This window comes from Crocodylus porosus, unplaced genomic scaffold (genome assembly GCF_001723895.1).
Source record: "Crocodylus porosus isolate Cpor-Errol unplaced genomic scaffold, CroPor_comp1, whole genome shotgun sequence".
Classification (NCBI taxonomy): domain Eukaryota; kingdom Metazoa; phylum Chordata; order Crocodylia; family Crocodylidae; genus Crocodylus; species Crocodylus porosus.
The window spans coordinates 13,160,102-13,175,152 of NW_017728925.1; the positions used below are offsets into that span (position 1 = coordinate 13,160,102).

At 41.5% G+C, this 15,051-nt stretch overlaps 1 protein-coding gene across 3 annotated transcripts in view; it reads right to left on the bottom strand.

Moving 5' to 3' along the window:
- Positions 1 to 878: 878 nt before the first annotated feature.
- The window catches only part of CCDC180 (coiled-coil domain containing 180), a 42,074-nt gene continuing 27,901 nt past the window's right edge, over positions 879 to 15,051 (bottom strand). Inside the window, exons 31-40 of one of the 3 annotated variants that reach the window (XR_002102192.1) lie at positions 14,455 to 14,521; positions 12,986 to 13,127; positions 12,299 to 12,459; positions 11,172 to 11,309; positions 10,290 to 10,401; positions 9,691 to 9,796; positions 9,058 to 9,196; positions 6,735 to 6,860; positions 1,189 to 3,668; positions 879 to 982 (exon numbers count right to left, since the gene is read on the bottom strand). Coding sequence is in view for 2 of the 3 variants with exons in the window: in XM_019540865.1 (XP_019396410.1) it covers positions 3,630 to 3,668; positions 6,735 to 6,860; positions 9,058 to 9,196; positions 9,691 to 9,796; positions 10,290 to 10,401; positions 11,172 to 11,309; positions 12,299 to 12,459; positions 12,986 to 13,127; positions 14,455 to 14,521 (1,030 nt within the window). In the remaining variant the exon portion in view is untranslated. Of the gene's footprint in view, positions 3,669 to 6,644; positions 6,861 to 9,057; positions 9,197 to 9,690; positions 9,797 to 10,289; positions 10,402 to 11,171; positions 11,310 to 12,298; positions 12,460 to 12,985; positions 13,128 to 14,454; positions 14,522 to 15,051 lie in introns of those variants that run through there. The other 2 variants (XM_019540865.1, XM_019540866.1) reach the window with 2 other exon arrangements.

Below are 15,051 nucleotides of genomic sequence, written 5' to 3' on the forward strand. Positions count from 1 at the left end.
ATATACTTATAGGCAGCCACCAGGTCCCCCCTGAGCCTGGGCTTTTCCAGGCTGAAGAGCCCTGTAGCTCTCAGCCTCTCATCGTAGGGCCTGTTCTCCTGCCCTCTGATCCTGCACGTGGCTTTCCTCTGCACTCTCTCAAGCTTCTCCACATCCCTTTTAAATTGTGGAGCCCAGAATTGGATGCAGTACTCCAGCTGCAGCCTCACCAAGGCTGAGTACAATGGGAGGATGACATCCTGGGATTTATTAGCGAAGCCTCTATGGATGCTTGTGGTCAATCGTGACCCCCAAGTCTCTTTCAGCCGTGGTGCTAGCAAGCATAGCACTGCCAAGCCTATAAGCATGCTGTGGATTTTTCTTCCCAAGTTGGAGTACCTTGCATTTTTCGGTGTTGAAGGACATCAGGTTTTCGTCTGCCCATTTTAAAGCCTGTCAAGGTTGGCCTGGATCACCATCCTGTCCTTGGGTGTGGATGCTTTACCCCAAAGTTTGGTGTCATCAGCGAACTTGGCCAGCCTGCTTCTGACACCAATGTCCACATCGTTAATGAAGATGTTGAAAAGGATAGGTCTGAGTACAGAGCCTTGGGGGACCCCACTGGTCACGGCGCACCATAACGATTGACTTCCGTCAGCTACCGCTCTCCAGGTCTGACCTCAAAGCCAATTCCCCAGCCAGTGGACTGTGATGTAGCCGGGGCCACAACTGGCCAGTTTTTCTATAAGATGATCATAGGATACCAGATCAAAAGCTTTTTTAAAGTCAAGATATACGACATCCATCTTTTCTCCCTTGTCCAGGTGATAGGTCACCTGGTCGTAGAAGGAAATGAGATTGATCAGGCAAGACCTACCTGCAACAAACCCATGCTGGCTATCCCTCAAGAAGTTGCCTTCAGCCAGTTTGTCAAGAATGGGCTCTTTGATGATTTTCTCCAAGATCTTCCCAGGGATGAGAGGAAGGCAAACTGGTAACATGCCTTGCAATATGGAATATGTGAGAACTATCGTACACATTATATCACAATGCCTCCCTAGTTCAGGGGCCTCTAGCCACTGTTAGAGTCCTGATAAATTAGCCTTTCACCTTACATTGTGCATTCCTTTTGTCCCAGCAAAATAGTCAGCAACAAGGTGATTCTCCACTTAGGGACAATAGTAGCAACCACTAGGCAGTGAAACAAACCTCTATCATGTGACTGGGCACAGGTAATGATGATCAGTCTCTTGATAGTATTCCTGAATGCCAGACCTTTATTTTAGTGACTGGCAAAGCCACTCCTTAATAGATGGAGGGGGTGATATATTGCACAGTCCCAGGCACTATTCTCCTGCTTGGCAGTCTAGTATGCTGCCTTCAGCAACCAGCTCTTGCTGAAACACCACTTTGATATCACCTGTACAAAGTACTAAAGAATGTGCTAGGGATCCATCCTGCACTACCCAAAGAGAAAGTGGAAAATGAGACAATGAATTCACAGGTATTCCCCTCCATCTCTTAACTTAATGCAAAGAGCTGGGGAGCAAAGAGCATTTCGAAGCAGCTTTGTTGTCATTGCACACCATTTTATTGTGATCTATCTACCAGCTGTTTAAAATATACTTTTCTCCAATAAATGTCCCCCATTCCCATGAAAGAAAAAAAAAAGCATTCTGCTGCTCGGCATCTTTAAAGATTCAAGTCTGGCGATTCTGGGCTCTTATCTAAATATTCTGCAGGCCCAGAACTGGGTATGAAAAGGATTTGCTATTAGCCCTGTTCTGCTGTGCTCTGATCCACCTCTCCTGCTTCCAGTGGCTCCCTGCTTAGCTGTGCACTAAATACTGCTGCTCTGCAGCCAAGGTTTGTTCAGAGTTACAAGACAAAGTGAAACAGGGAGTTCAAGATCAATCTCGGCACAGGATGTCTCAGCTCTGGAGCAACAGTTCTGAAAATGTTCCACAATTTAATGCCATGCTGGTAAATGCCGCTGCTGAGAGCCTTGGAGAAGGAAGTGCTGTATTCATCCAGGGCCTGATATCCAAATTTTTAGTAACATTATGTTACTGCAAGGTGAGGGCAGAGGTGGGATTGCAAAGATTTGCAGAAACCAATCACAGGAACTGATGAAGCGTAGGGAAAGCGACAGGGCTTGAATGCATGTATGTAGTTTTTAGATTCCTTTAGGGCTAGATTGTGGCGGGTCCTAAGCAGCTAGAAAGGGGTATACTGCCCACCTGTTAGACCTGCTTGGATTGTGGTTCCAGGCATGCTAGGCAGGGGGAAAGGCAGGGTCTGTGCATTCAGTATGCTCTTCCCCACACAAAGAGCAAGTGGATAGGGTGGGCCAGAACAATAGCTCATCCCCCAGTACACAGAAGTTGGGGTGTATAAAGAGGAAGGGAGAGGTCTGATGTAACGATTATGCATGCCTCAGCCCCAGGTTAAGAGCACAGGGAAACCACACCTAAGTGTCATGAATGAAGCACGATGCTTCTGGGAGCTAGTCCTGAGGCAGTGAAGTTTACAGACCACCACTTTCTCAAGCCTCCCTCATTACAGTGCCCAATGCTCTAGATTTTTTATGCTCCAGCTCCCAAACTTTTGCCACGGTAAATTCCTCCCATTCACAGCTATGAAGAAAAGTGAAACCAGTATCTTTATGCTAAGGTCCGAAGAAAACATCCCAGAAACTTCTAATGCAAGCACAGAAAACCAGAACACTAATAAACAGCATTATGTAAAACATGTTAAGGGGTTTGATAGAGAGGGAAGCTATTTTACTGGTCAGTTAGCACCATCCAGTCCAGAAAGTACCAATTAATAGTAGGTTACATGAATATAAAAAGCTAAGGAAGATATGCATGTAAAGTAGTTAAACTTTCTGCTCTCCTGCCTACAGGGAAATAACTGGAATCACAGAAAAATGGGGCTACAAGGGATCTCAAGAAGTCATCTAGTTCAACCTCCCTGCAAGGCAAGATTATTTCTGTTTAAACCATCCTAGATAAACCATTGTATGACCTACACTTAAAATCTTCCAGTGTGCCATGGCATGGTTGGTAGATGTAATAGCATATTTAGGCTTTGGCAGTGTAATGAGGAAACATTATTCCATCATAAACACGAGTCAGAAGCATGGATTTTATCATCTCGGCTCCCCTGTTTGGCTTCTGGTTATTCAGAGCTTCTCATCATCGTTTGTAACACACCGAGTTAACTCTGTTCTGGCACAGATTCGACACTATATGGAGTTCTTGTTCCATGTGCAGTACACTCGCCAGGGCTTTTATTAGGGCAGTGATTCAGATTTACTTCCTTCATTGCATCTGTCTAGTGTTTAACATTTCCAGAGTGCTCCATGCAAATGAAATAAAAAAGCAGGGGGGTAAATTCCCTACTAGAATAAACTGATGAAACAGTATGGAAGTCACTGGAGCCCCACCCATTTACACCAGTCAAAAATTTAGCTCATAGTCCCTGATTTTTACATGCTACTGTACACAGAGCCAAACTGAAAGTGATACTGCACAAACTGGGGATCAAACAAAAGTCAGGAAAAGAATGTGTTAATCTTATCCGTGTCCAGGTTCACCAAAAAAGAAAAAAAATCAGCAGTGTTGTTGACCTGAGTTTTATGTTTGTACTTACATTTCTATGATACTTTTAACCCATCCGTCTTCCACCTGACAAGGAGAAACAAGTGAGATGGGATACATCAGGGAAGAAGAAATCTGTTGCAGGGAGATGCATCAAGGATCCACCTGAACGAGTGAGGGAACCATGCATGGATGCCTCCTAATTAGAAGTCTGCCTTCCAGCTGTGCCTGGCCAGCCCCAGGGACGTCATTACAGTCGCAATCAAAAACACCTTCGAAGGGACACCTGCGACTCCTACAAACAAACATTTCTGGACCTGGCTGCTTTTAGTCTGAGCCTAAGAATGGCTGTACAAGCCACTGTACAAAAGCTTAATTTCTCTCTCATGAAGGAAACAGGAAGCGGTTCCTACACAGAAGGCCAACACAAATCTTAAGCAACACAAAAGACCCACCTGAACCATACTAGTTCTTGTGCTAAACCTCTCACCAAGACAGATTTTATTACCCAAGCAATCCTAATTCTTGAAAAAACTGTCCCAAGGAATCAATTTATTGCATACTATTGTTAGCAAGGAACATTAGCAAAAATAACTCCATCCAGATCAAACCAAAACTTGTTTAAGTATTAAGCCAGAAAAAAATGCTACTGAAGACTGGATACCAAAAAGTTAAATATTATGGAAGTGCTTGGGAAATACACCTTGTACAGACTGACTATGAAAATTCCAGAGACAAATATTTCATTCAAAACAAAAAAAAAGTTTTGCACCATTTTAACAACTTTTAAATTTCATTTCTACTCCTGGACATTCCTGCTATTAGCAATTCATGACATGAAGTAAGACAATGAAATAAAAGTAAAATCAAATTTGAAATGAAATGTCAAAATCCTAACAAGTAATTTCAAAATTCCTCAATGGTATTTTTCCCAAACTTATTTTTCAATAATTAGCAGGATAGATCATGAGACTAAGCAGCAAATATTAATGTAATAAATTCTGTCTTCTAGAAAAATATGGAAAAGATGTTTTCAGAGGAAAAGATCTTTGTTTTTCTTCCTAGTCAGCATGAAAACAAATATTGGAATCTTTGACATTCCTTAAAAACAGAAATGTTGCATTTAGACCAGCTTTGGCCTATAGCTCAGAAGCCATCTGTTAACTTGAACATATATGAACAAACTCTTGATACTCTGTGTAATGTAAAAAGTGTCTCCTGAGGATAGGAGAATCAACAGCATTTGCCAATGATAGCAACTACGTCAGTTCTGTAAGTGCTGTATCTAACAATGGCAACCTCCTAAGTCTTGGATCTAGGAGTGGAAAATCCCAAAGGATCCTAGCCATAAAACCCAAGGAACATAATATAAAGCATTGATGAAAACTCATGTTTACTTTATACTAACAGTCACTAAAATTCCCTAGTATTTATATTGTGAGCATGAAAGAAAGCTATAAAAACAGAGCTTTCAGAATTAGGAAAAAATAATATACACCATTGTTAATGAAGGCACATATCTTGGCCAAGTGACAGTGCTCTGGGGTAACAGAGACCTGCAGGATGTATTTTATTGATGATACACAAGGAAAGAGTCCATTGTGACTCAAGGAGACCAAACTGAGCTTTAAAAGTGGCAAGCTGAGCCCACCTGACATGGAAATCATTAAGAAACAACTGAATCTCAGGAGTCTTCTTATCAGACCAGATTCTTAACTGTAGAAACAAATGTAGCTCCATTGATTTCAAAAGAGATCTGCCGGTCACTTATACCAGCTGAGAATCGTCTAGTCTTTTCCTCTTGGAGTAGAATAAAGCAAAAGCATCAATAGCATTTTCAGTAAAGAACCAGCTCAACATTAACCCTCTTTTCTCCCCAGTTCAACCCCCACTTCTCAAACTTCAAGCAATTAGTATGTCAATAGGTTAATGATGTCCTTGGGATAATCTACCAAAGCTCAGGGATTGAACGATGGGAAGAATCTTTAACAATCCTCCAATGAGAACTGAATTCATGATCAGGAAATAAATCTGTTTTTAAGAAAACAGCCAGAAGGGCACACACTCTTACTTTTGATCCTTTAAGTCCAGTATTATTCAATATTCTTAAATTCATTGAAGAGAAAGAGAGAAAAGAAAGTGCTGAAAGGGCAAATGTGGTTCAAGGTTTAGGGAATGTTTTAGGCGTTTTCAGAGTGGATGAAAGAATGGAGGACAGAACACATCCAATAATTCTCTGGGAACATCAGAATTAAGTGACTGAACTGTTAACAGAAACATCAATACTCTCAATGAAATCAGCTACCAGTCTAGAGAGTAGCAAATGTACATCTGTGGTGCTAGAGGTGATTGTAGTTACAGAGCTGGAAACCTGGCTTCAAAATCAAATAAACTAGCCAAATAGGAATTACTAGCCTGAATACAAAACATTTAGTTCATCTGACGCAAGTGTATCAAAGATATGGTCCAAAGGCTGCATCTGGCCCTGTACAATCTGGCCCTTAGTGATATCTGAGGGTCTGAGACTGGATCAGTATGCTACATGCAGCACATGCCAGACTAGCCCCATGGGTTGGATCACAAATCTGGTGTGTATGCTGCATGCAACAGACAGGGCTAGTCCAGGATATGTGCAGCACGCAGCATGTACCACATGGAGCTGGACCAGCCCCCATGCCAGATTGAAGGGAGGGGGCGCAGTATGTGGGCCTGAGCCAGCCCACGGACTTGCCCCACACTACTCACCTGGCCTGCAGACCAACATCACAATCCACTGACACTCTTGGTCTAATGCAATGCTGTCTCTGACAATGGCTGGTAGTAGATGCTTCTAAGTCAGATACAAGGAATCCAACAAAAGACAGTCATGGAATAAGCTGCCTGAGGAGGGAAATTCTTCTCAATCTTTATCAGTTAATGGCTATTATAAAGAGACTAAAGAACAATATTTAGCAAAATAGAACTTGAGACTAAGTAAGCAGCAAATATTAATTTCTCCCTCTGGCCTACACACAGACATTCAGCAAGTTTTCCAAGAAATTTAAGTATGATCACTCCTTTAGCTCTAATGAGGTATAAAGTTTTATTTGTAGAACAGACACTGATACATTATTAACAATTATCTATACATAGGAAGATATTCTGCTTTCATACATAGAGCTGCTTTATCTTCTGAATAGATTGTTTCCACCAGTCTTCCCAGTGCTGGGCCTTCATCAGTTGGGCTGTACTTTCTTCCTTGATACAGGCAAACTCCTTGTCGAGCCTCTGCTTGTATTTCTGTAAAAATAACAAAAAAGAAACAAGTAGTTGAGATCAAATATGATTCCCTTTATGTGCCATTCCTTTCAATCCCCAGTCCCGTGTCCTGCTCCACCATGGCAGATGATTGTGTGCAGGCCATTTATTTTCTATGCTTGACAATGCAGCTCTGTAGACAATGAATTATTCATTGCCTTTCTCCCATTTCTTTTTGTTTTAATAGGCACTGAAACAGCATCATCAAGATGTAAATTTTACTTCTGAGTATCAGTTGGGTTAAAAATGAAAGCTCTCCATCCCAGCTCAGCAAGCTCCTAAAAGACTAGGGGAGGGGTTCTCTTCAGATCTGACTGCCTTAGAACCTACTGTGGCATAAAAGCAAGCTCAAATTTATGTGATGAAGCTGCTGAAAGGTCCCTCACCCAGACAAAACCTTCTGCTTTCACAAAAATCTCCAGATCTACTGACTATGGACGTCTGGTTCCAAAGAAGAAAAATGATTTCCTGAATGTGCAAGTATATAACAAAGCATATTTTATAATATATATTTACTGCATCATATGTACATCTAACTTTGATTAATACTAATCTCTCTCTCATGAACAGACTCCATGCCCAACAGGCAGGTTGTAAGGCAAATACTAACATATTAGTAGGCTTGGCAGAATTCAATTTAAAAAAAAAAATAATGTTGACCGATAATATCAATGTTTATTTTTAAGCATTTATTTTGATTTTTATCTATTTAAATTTTCAGGATTGCATGAAATTTGTTTCCTTTGTTCCCCGTCCCCTGGGGTTTCTGGGAGTTGCAGTCCAACACATCCCCTTTCTATAAATTTTGATTATTAATGATGGACATATTTTTTGTCAGTCTGTGAGGCGAAGTCGACATTTACTGATAAAAATCAAATCCTACCAAGCTGCCTAAGTATCCTCTAGATATACAGAGTGATACAGAACTCTGTATATCTAGAGGATACCTAATGCTTCAGCAGTTGCCTCACAATTTATGGTCTTGCTGCCATCTGCTGTAATATATAGCCTACAATTACACACAAAATGAACACAAGAGGCAGTAGACCATGTCAGTATGAAGTCAGCAGAGAGTAGAGCAGGGTAGCACCTAAGAGCCCCAGCAGATATTACACTTAGGATGCAATTAAGCTGTTAATTGTACCATAACTTGCCCACTTCAGTGATTTAATGGAACAAAAGCAAGAAACCAGCCACAAAATTGCTCTACAAAATACTTGGAACATTTTTGTTGCTGCTTTCCATCACACCTTAAATTGACCATGCAGCAGGGCAGCCCTGCCATGGAGCTCAATTCCAGCTGCGTGGCAGGCCTTGGTTGCCAGCCATGCAGTACAGCCATGCCTAGGGCTCAGTACCCCATGCTTTTCAGGATGCTGAGGCATGGGAAGGCCATCAGCTGGGCTGGAGTACTGGGTTATAGTGAGCAGCAGGGCTCACTGTGACCTGGTATTGCGTTTGCTTTGTCCCACAACTCCCTCAGGGCATTTCAGGAAGTACAATTGTTGAGATTAGGGATACACTCTCATTGCACCATTATTTTTATGTCCTCTGGGTGTGGTAGAGACCAACTTGTTCAGAAAGACATGAGCTTTCATAGGTAATAACCTACTTCATCACATGTTATAATAATATCTGACAAAGTGGGTTGTTGCCTACGAAAAGTCATGCCTCTGAACTAGATAAACTCTAAAGATGCCACCTGCCCTACAAAATGAATGCTGAATCTAGTTGAAATAAACTCAGTTCACTTGGGGCAGGGCCACTTAGAGAACTGGACCAGCACCATGGGTTTCCAGGAGACTGTAACAAAGCACCTTATCCTAGGTGCTGAGTTAGGCCCATTGTCAATCAGATGACAGAAAAAACTGAAATTAAAATGTGTTCATTCTCTTACTGGCCCAAGTGAAGAGACATAAACCTGAAAAATCTGGAAAGAAAAATTTGAAATGACTCAGGACTTTGGATGGATGGATGACTTTTGCCTCAATGACGGAGCAGAAATCACTCCAGCGCCTTCCATTTTTGTCACTGTCCTAGGGAAATGGAAAGGAAAGGGGATTTCTGCTTTGTCCTTGTTCTATCCAAAGACTTGCAGTGAGCACTGACTTTCTGTGCAGATAAACACTCTTCCATTAAGAGGTAGCCCCCAGGAACTGCATTTCCACTTAACACCAACCATATAAGCGGCATCTCTTGCTTCTGCTGCTGACAGGTGACCCACTGTGGTTTTGGCTGTTGTCACAGAGGCAGTTTCTCTGCAAAGAACATAATCTGGAGCATCTGTGAGCACTGTTGCTGGTATTTCTGGCCAGGTCCTTAAAAACACAAGCATAATTTTCCTTTTACTTTTCTTGCAGAAGTGGGTAAGGCAAAAGAAAGCACACTGTTTTAGTGTTAGTGATACTGAGAGACAGAATTTAGAATCAACTAATAAAATCTTCACAGCAGGATCCATATAAATTAATGTTCGTTTGTAGTCTCATCCAAGGAGGAAAGAGTTCAATTACTTTACACTGAAATAAAAATGTCTCTATGTTTCGTTATGTGCACATCTATTATGTAATACTTGATCATATAATCAAAACCAGGTAGTTTTTGTCTCAGAATGGGCAAGCATGTCTGGCAGACTAGGATAATTTCCAACACCGACTGCTGGAATCTACCATTAGTAGTAATAACTTTGCACCAGCTCTTTGGCTTCACCAAACAATTCTCCAAAGACTGCTCTCCTGCCTCAGCACAGCAGAAAATTCTGAGGATGGTGCTTGAGCCTGGAAGTGTAGAAGAGTTCAGTATATTCTAATGTTACCTGCTTTTACGTTCAGCCAACAGCTTAGATTCATGGATTTCTAAGGGAAGTCCTGCTTGTTTACGACGGATTAAAGTGGAAATCTTCTCTTTTGGGGTTTCAGGTCCTGTGACAGAGCGAAGAAAACATCAGCCTCATATCATTGCTTCAAAGTAACTAGATGCAGCTGGAGGTTATATTTTTCAGGAGAAGCATTGCAAGAACATGCCAATTCCTTTTGTTTGAAGGATGTCAGATTTTAAAGGTCTTCTTTCCTAACAGAGCACACAGATATCTCTTCAGTCAGGCCTAAAATTGTGTTAGTATTGGCCTGAACTGCCATGTGATCTGCTAGAACTGAAATGCTACACATGCACAGGGGACAATTCTTGTCCCCAGTTAAGTCCCAGAGTAGGGGATGTGCTAGAGGGATAGTTATGGCTACCTGGGGCTACACAGAGTACTAGGAGATTGGTGTACTTAGAGCAGCTAGCGATTGCTCTGGATTTATGCAAGAGGCTGCACCAGCCCTTGTAGCATTTGAGACTCTGGACGACACACACCTTGCTGTCTTTTTGCTGGCAATGGCATGTGGCAGGTGTACCCATCAAGTGACTTACTTGCTTCCTGTACCTCATCAACAGTGATACACTCATCAAATTCCAGAAGCATCCTCTCTGTGAGGGAAGCTAGTGCAGAAACAAATTTCTGGGCACACGCTGTAGCGCAGGCCTGTGGGAATGCAAGGATCATTCATGACTTTGTTTACTCTTATAAAAAAAAAGGACTGTCTTAAAAAATACCTGGTTTAACTACCAACTTCTCTTCATAACTGGAATAAAATACCAGGCCCTGAAATAGCTAGCTGCTCGAGTCAAAAGGGTAACAATAAATAAGAATCTGGAGCGTGACTCCATTGAACCTTCAGTGAAAGCCTTTTGTTTTTAATGCTCTTTCAGGACTTTAGAGGAACACCTTCCTTCAGAGTATTTTTAAATTAGGATGCAATTTCATGTTTTATACTACAGGGCAAAGCTTCAATTATTTATGCTAGTGGAGATATCCACAGAGAAAAACACACACCCACCAGCTGCAATTTAAAAAGCTAACCAAGGGGTGTCACCAGTATTCCACTCACATATACAGTGACTACAACGGCCAATTTGAGCACGTCAGTTAAAGCTGTTATCATAAAGGAAACAGAGAAAAGCTGGCCCATTCCTTCTCTCAGTTTGCACTGGGAATAATATTCCCTGAGAACAATGGATGTGTTAATTGTATGGCAAACCTCTATTTATTCACACTTAAAAAAGGTGTAAGGTCTAGGGGTCATAGTACAGAATTATGAGTCAAAAGCTATTTTCTGTGATAGGACTGCTAAAACCAAAAAGAGCGTTTTCAGTTCACTTTAATTTTTAAAAAACATCCAGGCCCCCAATTTTAGTCGTCAGTGAGAAATCCGTTGGGTTCTAACAAGCCACATTTTAGTGTGTCACTCATACTTGCAGTTTCTGGGTATTGACATGAATCCCATCAACTTGGTCCTTGTGTCTTTTTTCCTCATCTTCACATAAAGTCTTCAACCGGGACAAGTTGTCTGGGTGCCCAAGAGCTGGACGCAATTTATTCTTGTTCACAATCTTCAATCAAACAAGATAGCAATTTGGTCAAGAACACCCAACTGGGTCACAGAGAACGAGACAAATAACACAACTGTTTTAAACTGAAGCCAGTAAAAAGAGTGAAGATTATCTCTGTTAACTAGCTGCAAAGAAACCTTGCAGTGCAGTACAGGCCTATCCTATAAGGAACTACAGAGGAAGATATTCCCTGATCCTATTTACAACACAAGCACCAGAGATGACCAAGCTAGAGATGACCAGGATGACCAAGCAGCCATGTTTTTACCACTTACCTGTCAGTGGCGTTAGCTCTCTTTTTTGAATGGCTTTAATCTCAAATGTTGATTCCCTAATATTGGCATAAACCATGTGCTATCAATCTTTTCATGTAAGGTGTTCATTTACTCCCTAAAGGATCTGTCCCATTTTGCAGGATTTGGCACAAAGCCCACTGCAGATAGCAGCCTTCGATTCAAAGGAGGAAAATTCAAGTCTTTCCCTTTCCTGTCAAAAGTAACTGTAAGTGCTCACCTTTTTGCTCCCTTCTTTGCTTTGACAAATGAAAAGTCAGATTGCTCACGGGTTCTGGGATAACGAATACAAGCCATGTGTGCTGAACATGAGCCACAAGATAGGCATAAACATTTAATTAAAATCATTAACTTTCTGGGAGCTTAGAATCTAGGAAAGTAGGGCTGGAAGGGACTTCACAAGGTCATCTAACCCAGCCCCCTGCTCAAGGCAGGTTCAGCCCTGACTGAAACAGCCCGGCCAAGTGTCTGTCCAACCTCTACTTCTCCAGGAAGCCTGTTCCAATGCTTGACCATCCCTGTCATCAGCTTGTACAAAAGTCTTCCTCAGCCAAGCACATACTAGATTTTCTACCACATGTTGCTGTGGAAATTGCTCAGTGCAGGTTAAGCTGGTTAAAGAACGATACAAAAATGCTTTTTGCTATGTGTGGCATATTTATGGATAAAGAATTCCAAGATGCCCATAAACCATACCTTTGCATTGTCCCATGCCTCTGTTTGTTTTCTGTAGAGGTGCCGAATCTGATCCATGGAGCGTCTGAGCTGCTCTTCATGTTCCTCTAAAAGGCTGTCAATAGCCAGATGGGAAACGTGAGGAAGCTGTTCTTCAAACAACTTCAGCTGATCTCGGAACTCTTTTGGAAAGGGAGGCATGCACAGGTTCATGTCAAAGAACCAGAAATCATCAAAAGTATACACAGTATAAGTGTCAAAATGACTGGATGCTTTGTTCACACAATCTTTTTCACACCCTTTCTGCTTCCTAGTCCAGACCTCAGTGCTTTAAGAAACATACAGTTCCCAAACATCTGTACAGGTCTGCCACCTAATTGCTTCTGCAGATGACATTTTAGCATCTGATATCATCCAAATTACAGGTCATTATGGTACTCAGTTCTGGTCTGATTGAAATCAATTTAGAGTTTTGCACTGACTGAAATGAAAGCAGAAGCAAGTTCTCATGAGTTGCACAGTTTGAAAGCAAGATACAACAATGCAGTGGTATAACGAGACCTTAACAGTGTATGAGGGCCATTCTGATTCCTTTTTCCATTATCACTGGACTAAGACTGAAATAAGGTGACTCTAGACCTCTGAATGTTCCAATTGTCATTTCCTACTAAATAAAAGGAACATAAAGTATTTGCTCTAGGAATTTACCTCTGAGGCAGGAATTGTAGTAGTCATCAGTCTGGGCTTGATAAGATAGGAGCTTCTGCCCCAGCACTTCTGCACACTGCTCAAATGTTTCTTGCAGATAGTCAGGCCTGGTAATTTGATGCTTATCTTTTCGGTAGAACTCCTTTGGAAAGTAAAAAAATAACCCCCAAACATCCAATCAAAGATTCCCTTCCCTGAACATATTAGTAGAGAGGAACTTCAGAGTTTTTTCTTCTTTCTGTGCCACCTTCTTCCCCTTCTCCCTGGCCCTTATCAGAGATTTTATGTTGAGCCTGTAGCTGCCACTGAGAGGAAAATATTGTGTGTAGTAAAATTACAAGGTATTAGAGGAGAATCTTTGTGTTACAACTAGTAGCAACACCTTGCTATTGAGATTGCTGTCCCTGAACTCACTGGCCTATGAAGTGTGATCCTGAACGTTAAAGTAATTGCAGCGTATTTATAATAAAGAGGACAGCAACTAGAAGCTAGAAGCAAGACATTTTCACTTACACCATCTCAGACTCTGACACTGCTTTCAGATCCTATTATAACTAATTTTTTCTCTTACAGTGTTTCAGACTCTGATGCTGCTTCCAGAACCTGCTATAACTAATTTCATTCAAGTTACGTACCCTGGAGTCTTTTCTTTTCCATTACTATAGTAGAGATGTGTGTGTTCATCCTTTCCTGCTATGCTGCCTTACTGGGATAGGAAGGCTAATGCAGCTCAGTATGTTTTTAGTAGGAGCATTGCCAGCAGTTTGAGGGAAGTAATTATTCCTCTCAATTCTGCACTGGTGAGGCCACATCTGGAGTACCGTGTCTAGTTGTGAGCCCCCCACTACAGAAAGGATGTCCAGCGGAGGGCAACAAAAATGCTTTGGGGGCTGGGGCACATGCTTTCTGAGGAGAGGCTGAGGGAACTGGGCTGATTTAGTTTGCAGAAGAGAAGACTGAGGGGGATTTAACAGCAGCCTTCAATTACCTGCAGGGGGGTTCCAAAGAGGATGGAGCTGGACTGTTCTCAGTGGTAGCTGATGACAAAACAAGGAGCAATGGGGCTCAAGTTGCAGCAAGGGAGGTTTAGGTTAGATATTAGGGAAAACTTTCTCACTAGCAGGGTGGGAAAGCACTGGAATGGGTTACCTAGAGAGATGGTGGAATCTCTATCTTTGGAGGTTTTTAAAACTCCACCACAAAGCCCTGGCTGGAATGATCTAGTAGTGAGTAGTCCTGCTTTGAGCAGGGGGTTGGACTAGATGTGACCTCCTGAGGTCCCTTCCAACCCTCATTTTCTATGATTCTATGATATTAACAGTTTAACTTCAGTGGCATAAGTATTATTATTCTATCATTGGATGAACTGCTACAGAAGGGAAAATTACTGTTTATATCCAAAGCAATAAGTAAAAAACAAAAATTGGAGAGCCACCATAGCAGAAAGTCTGCAAAAGATGCTTTCTTACCTCAGCAAGATACAGCAAAGTGTCATTAGCCTTCCAAAGAATATCCGTGAGAATCCCTTTAAAATGACTGAAAACAAGAAAAACAGGGACAATTCAAAATGTATTATACTAGGAATATCTAGTATCCATCTAGTATAATCCATACTATCTTTTAAAATATATTTTATTTTTCATTATTTTAATATATTCCCCTTACATGTTAAGTAAACCAAAATATAAATACTGCAAGAAGAGCATAACAATAATGTGCTCATAAAATGGGTCACAGTTAGAGGAAAAATTCATATTCAGTATATTAAAAAAGGCGACCCCTTCCATCCTGTGCTTAAGATCATAAATCTTATTGCTTAAGGAAGCCCAAAATATCAGAGCCTGGCTCAGGTGCCTACTGACAGGAAACGGAAAGGAAAACAAGTGAAGACGCACACTGTATTTGAAAGTATGGTGTAATACCAAGACCCCAATTACCTAAACGTCACAGTCCATCATTATCATGGCTTACCTAAGCTGATGTATTTTAGAATGATACCTACAGGCTGGGGAACTCCCTTCTCGTCAGAGCAGAGGCAGAAAAGGATCCTGGAGTCATCACTGACT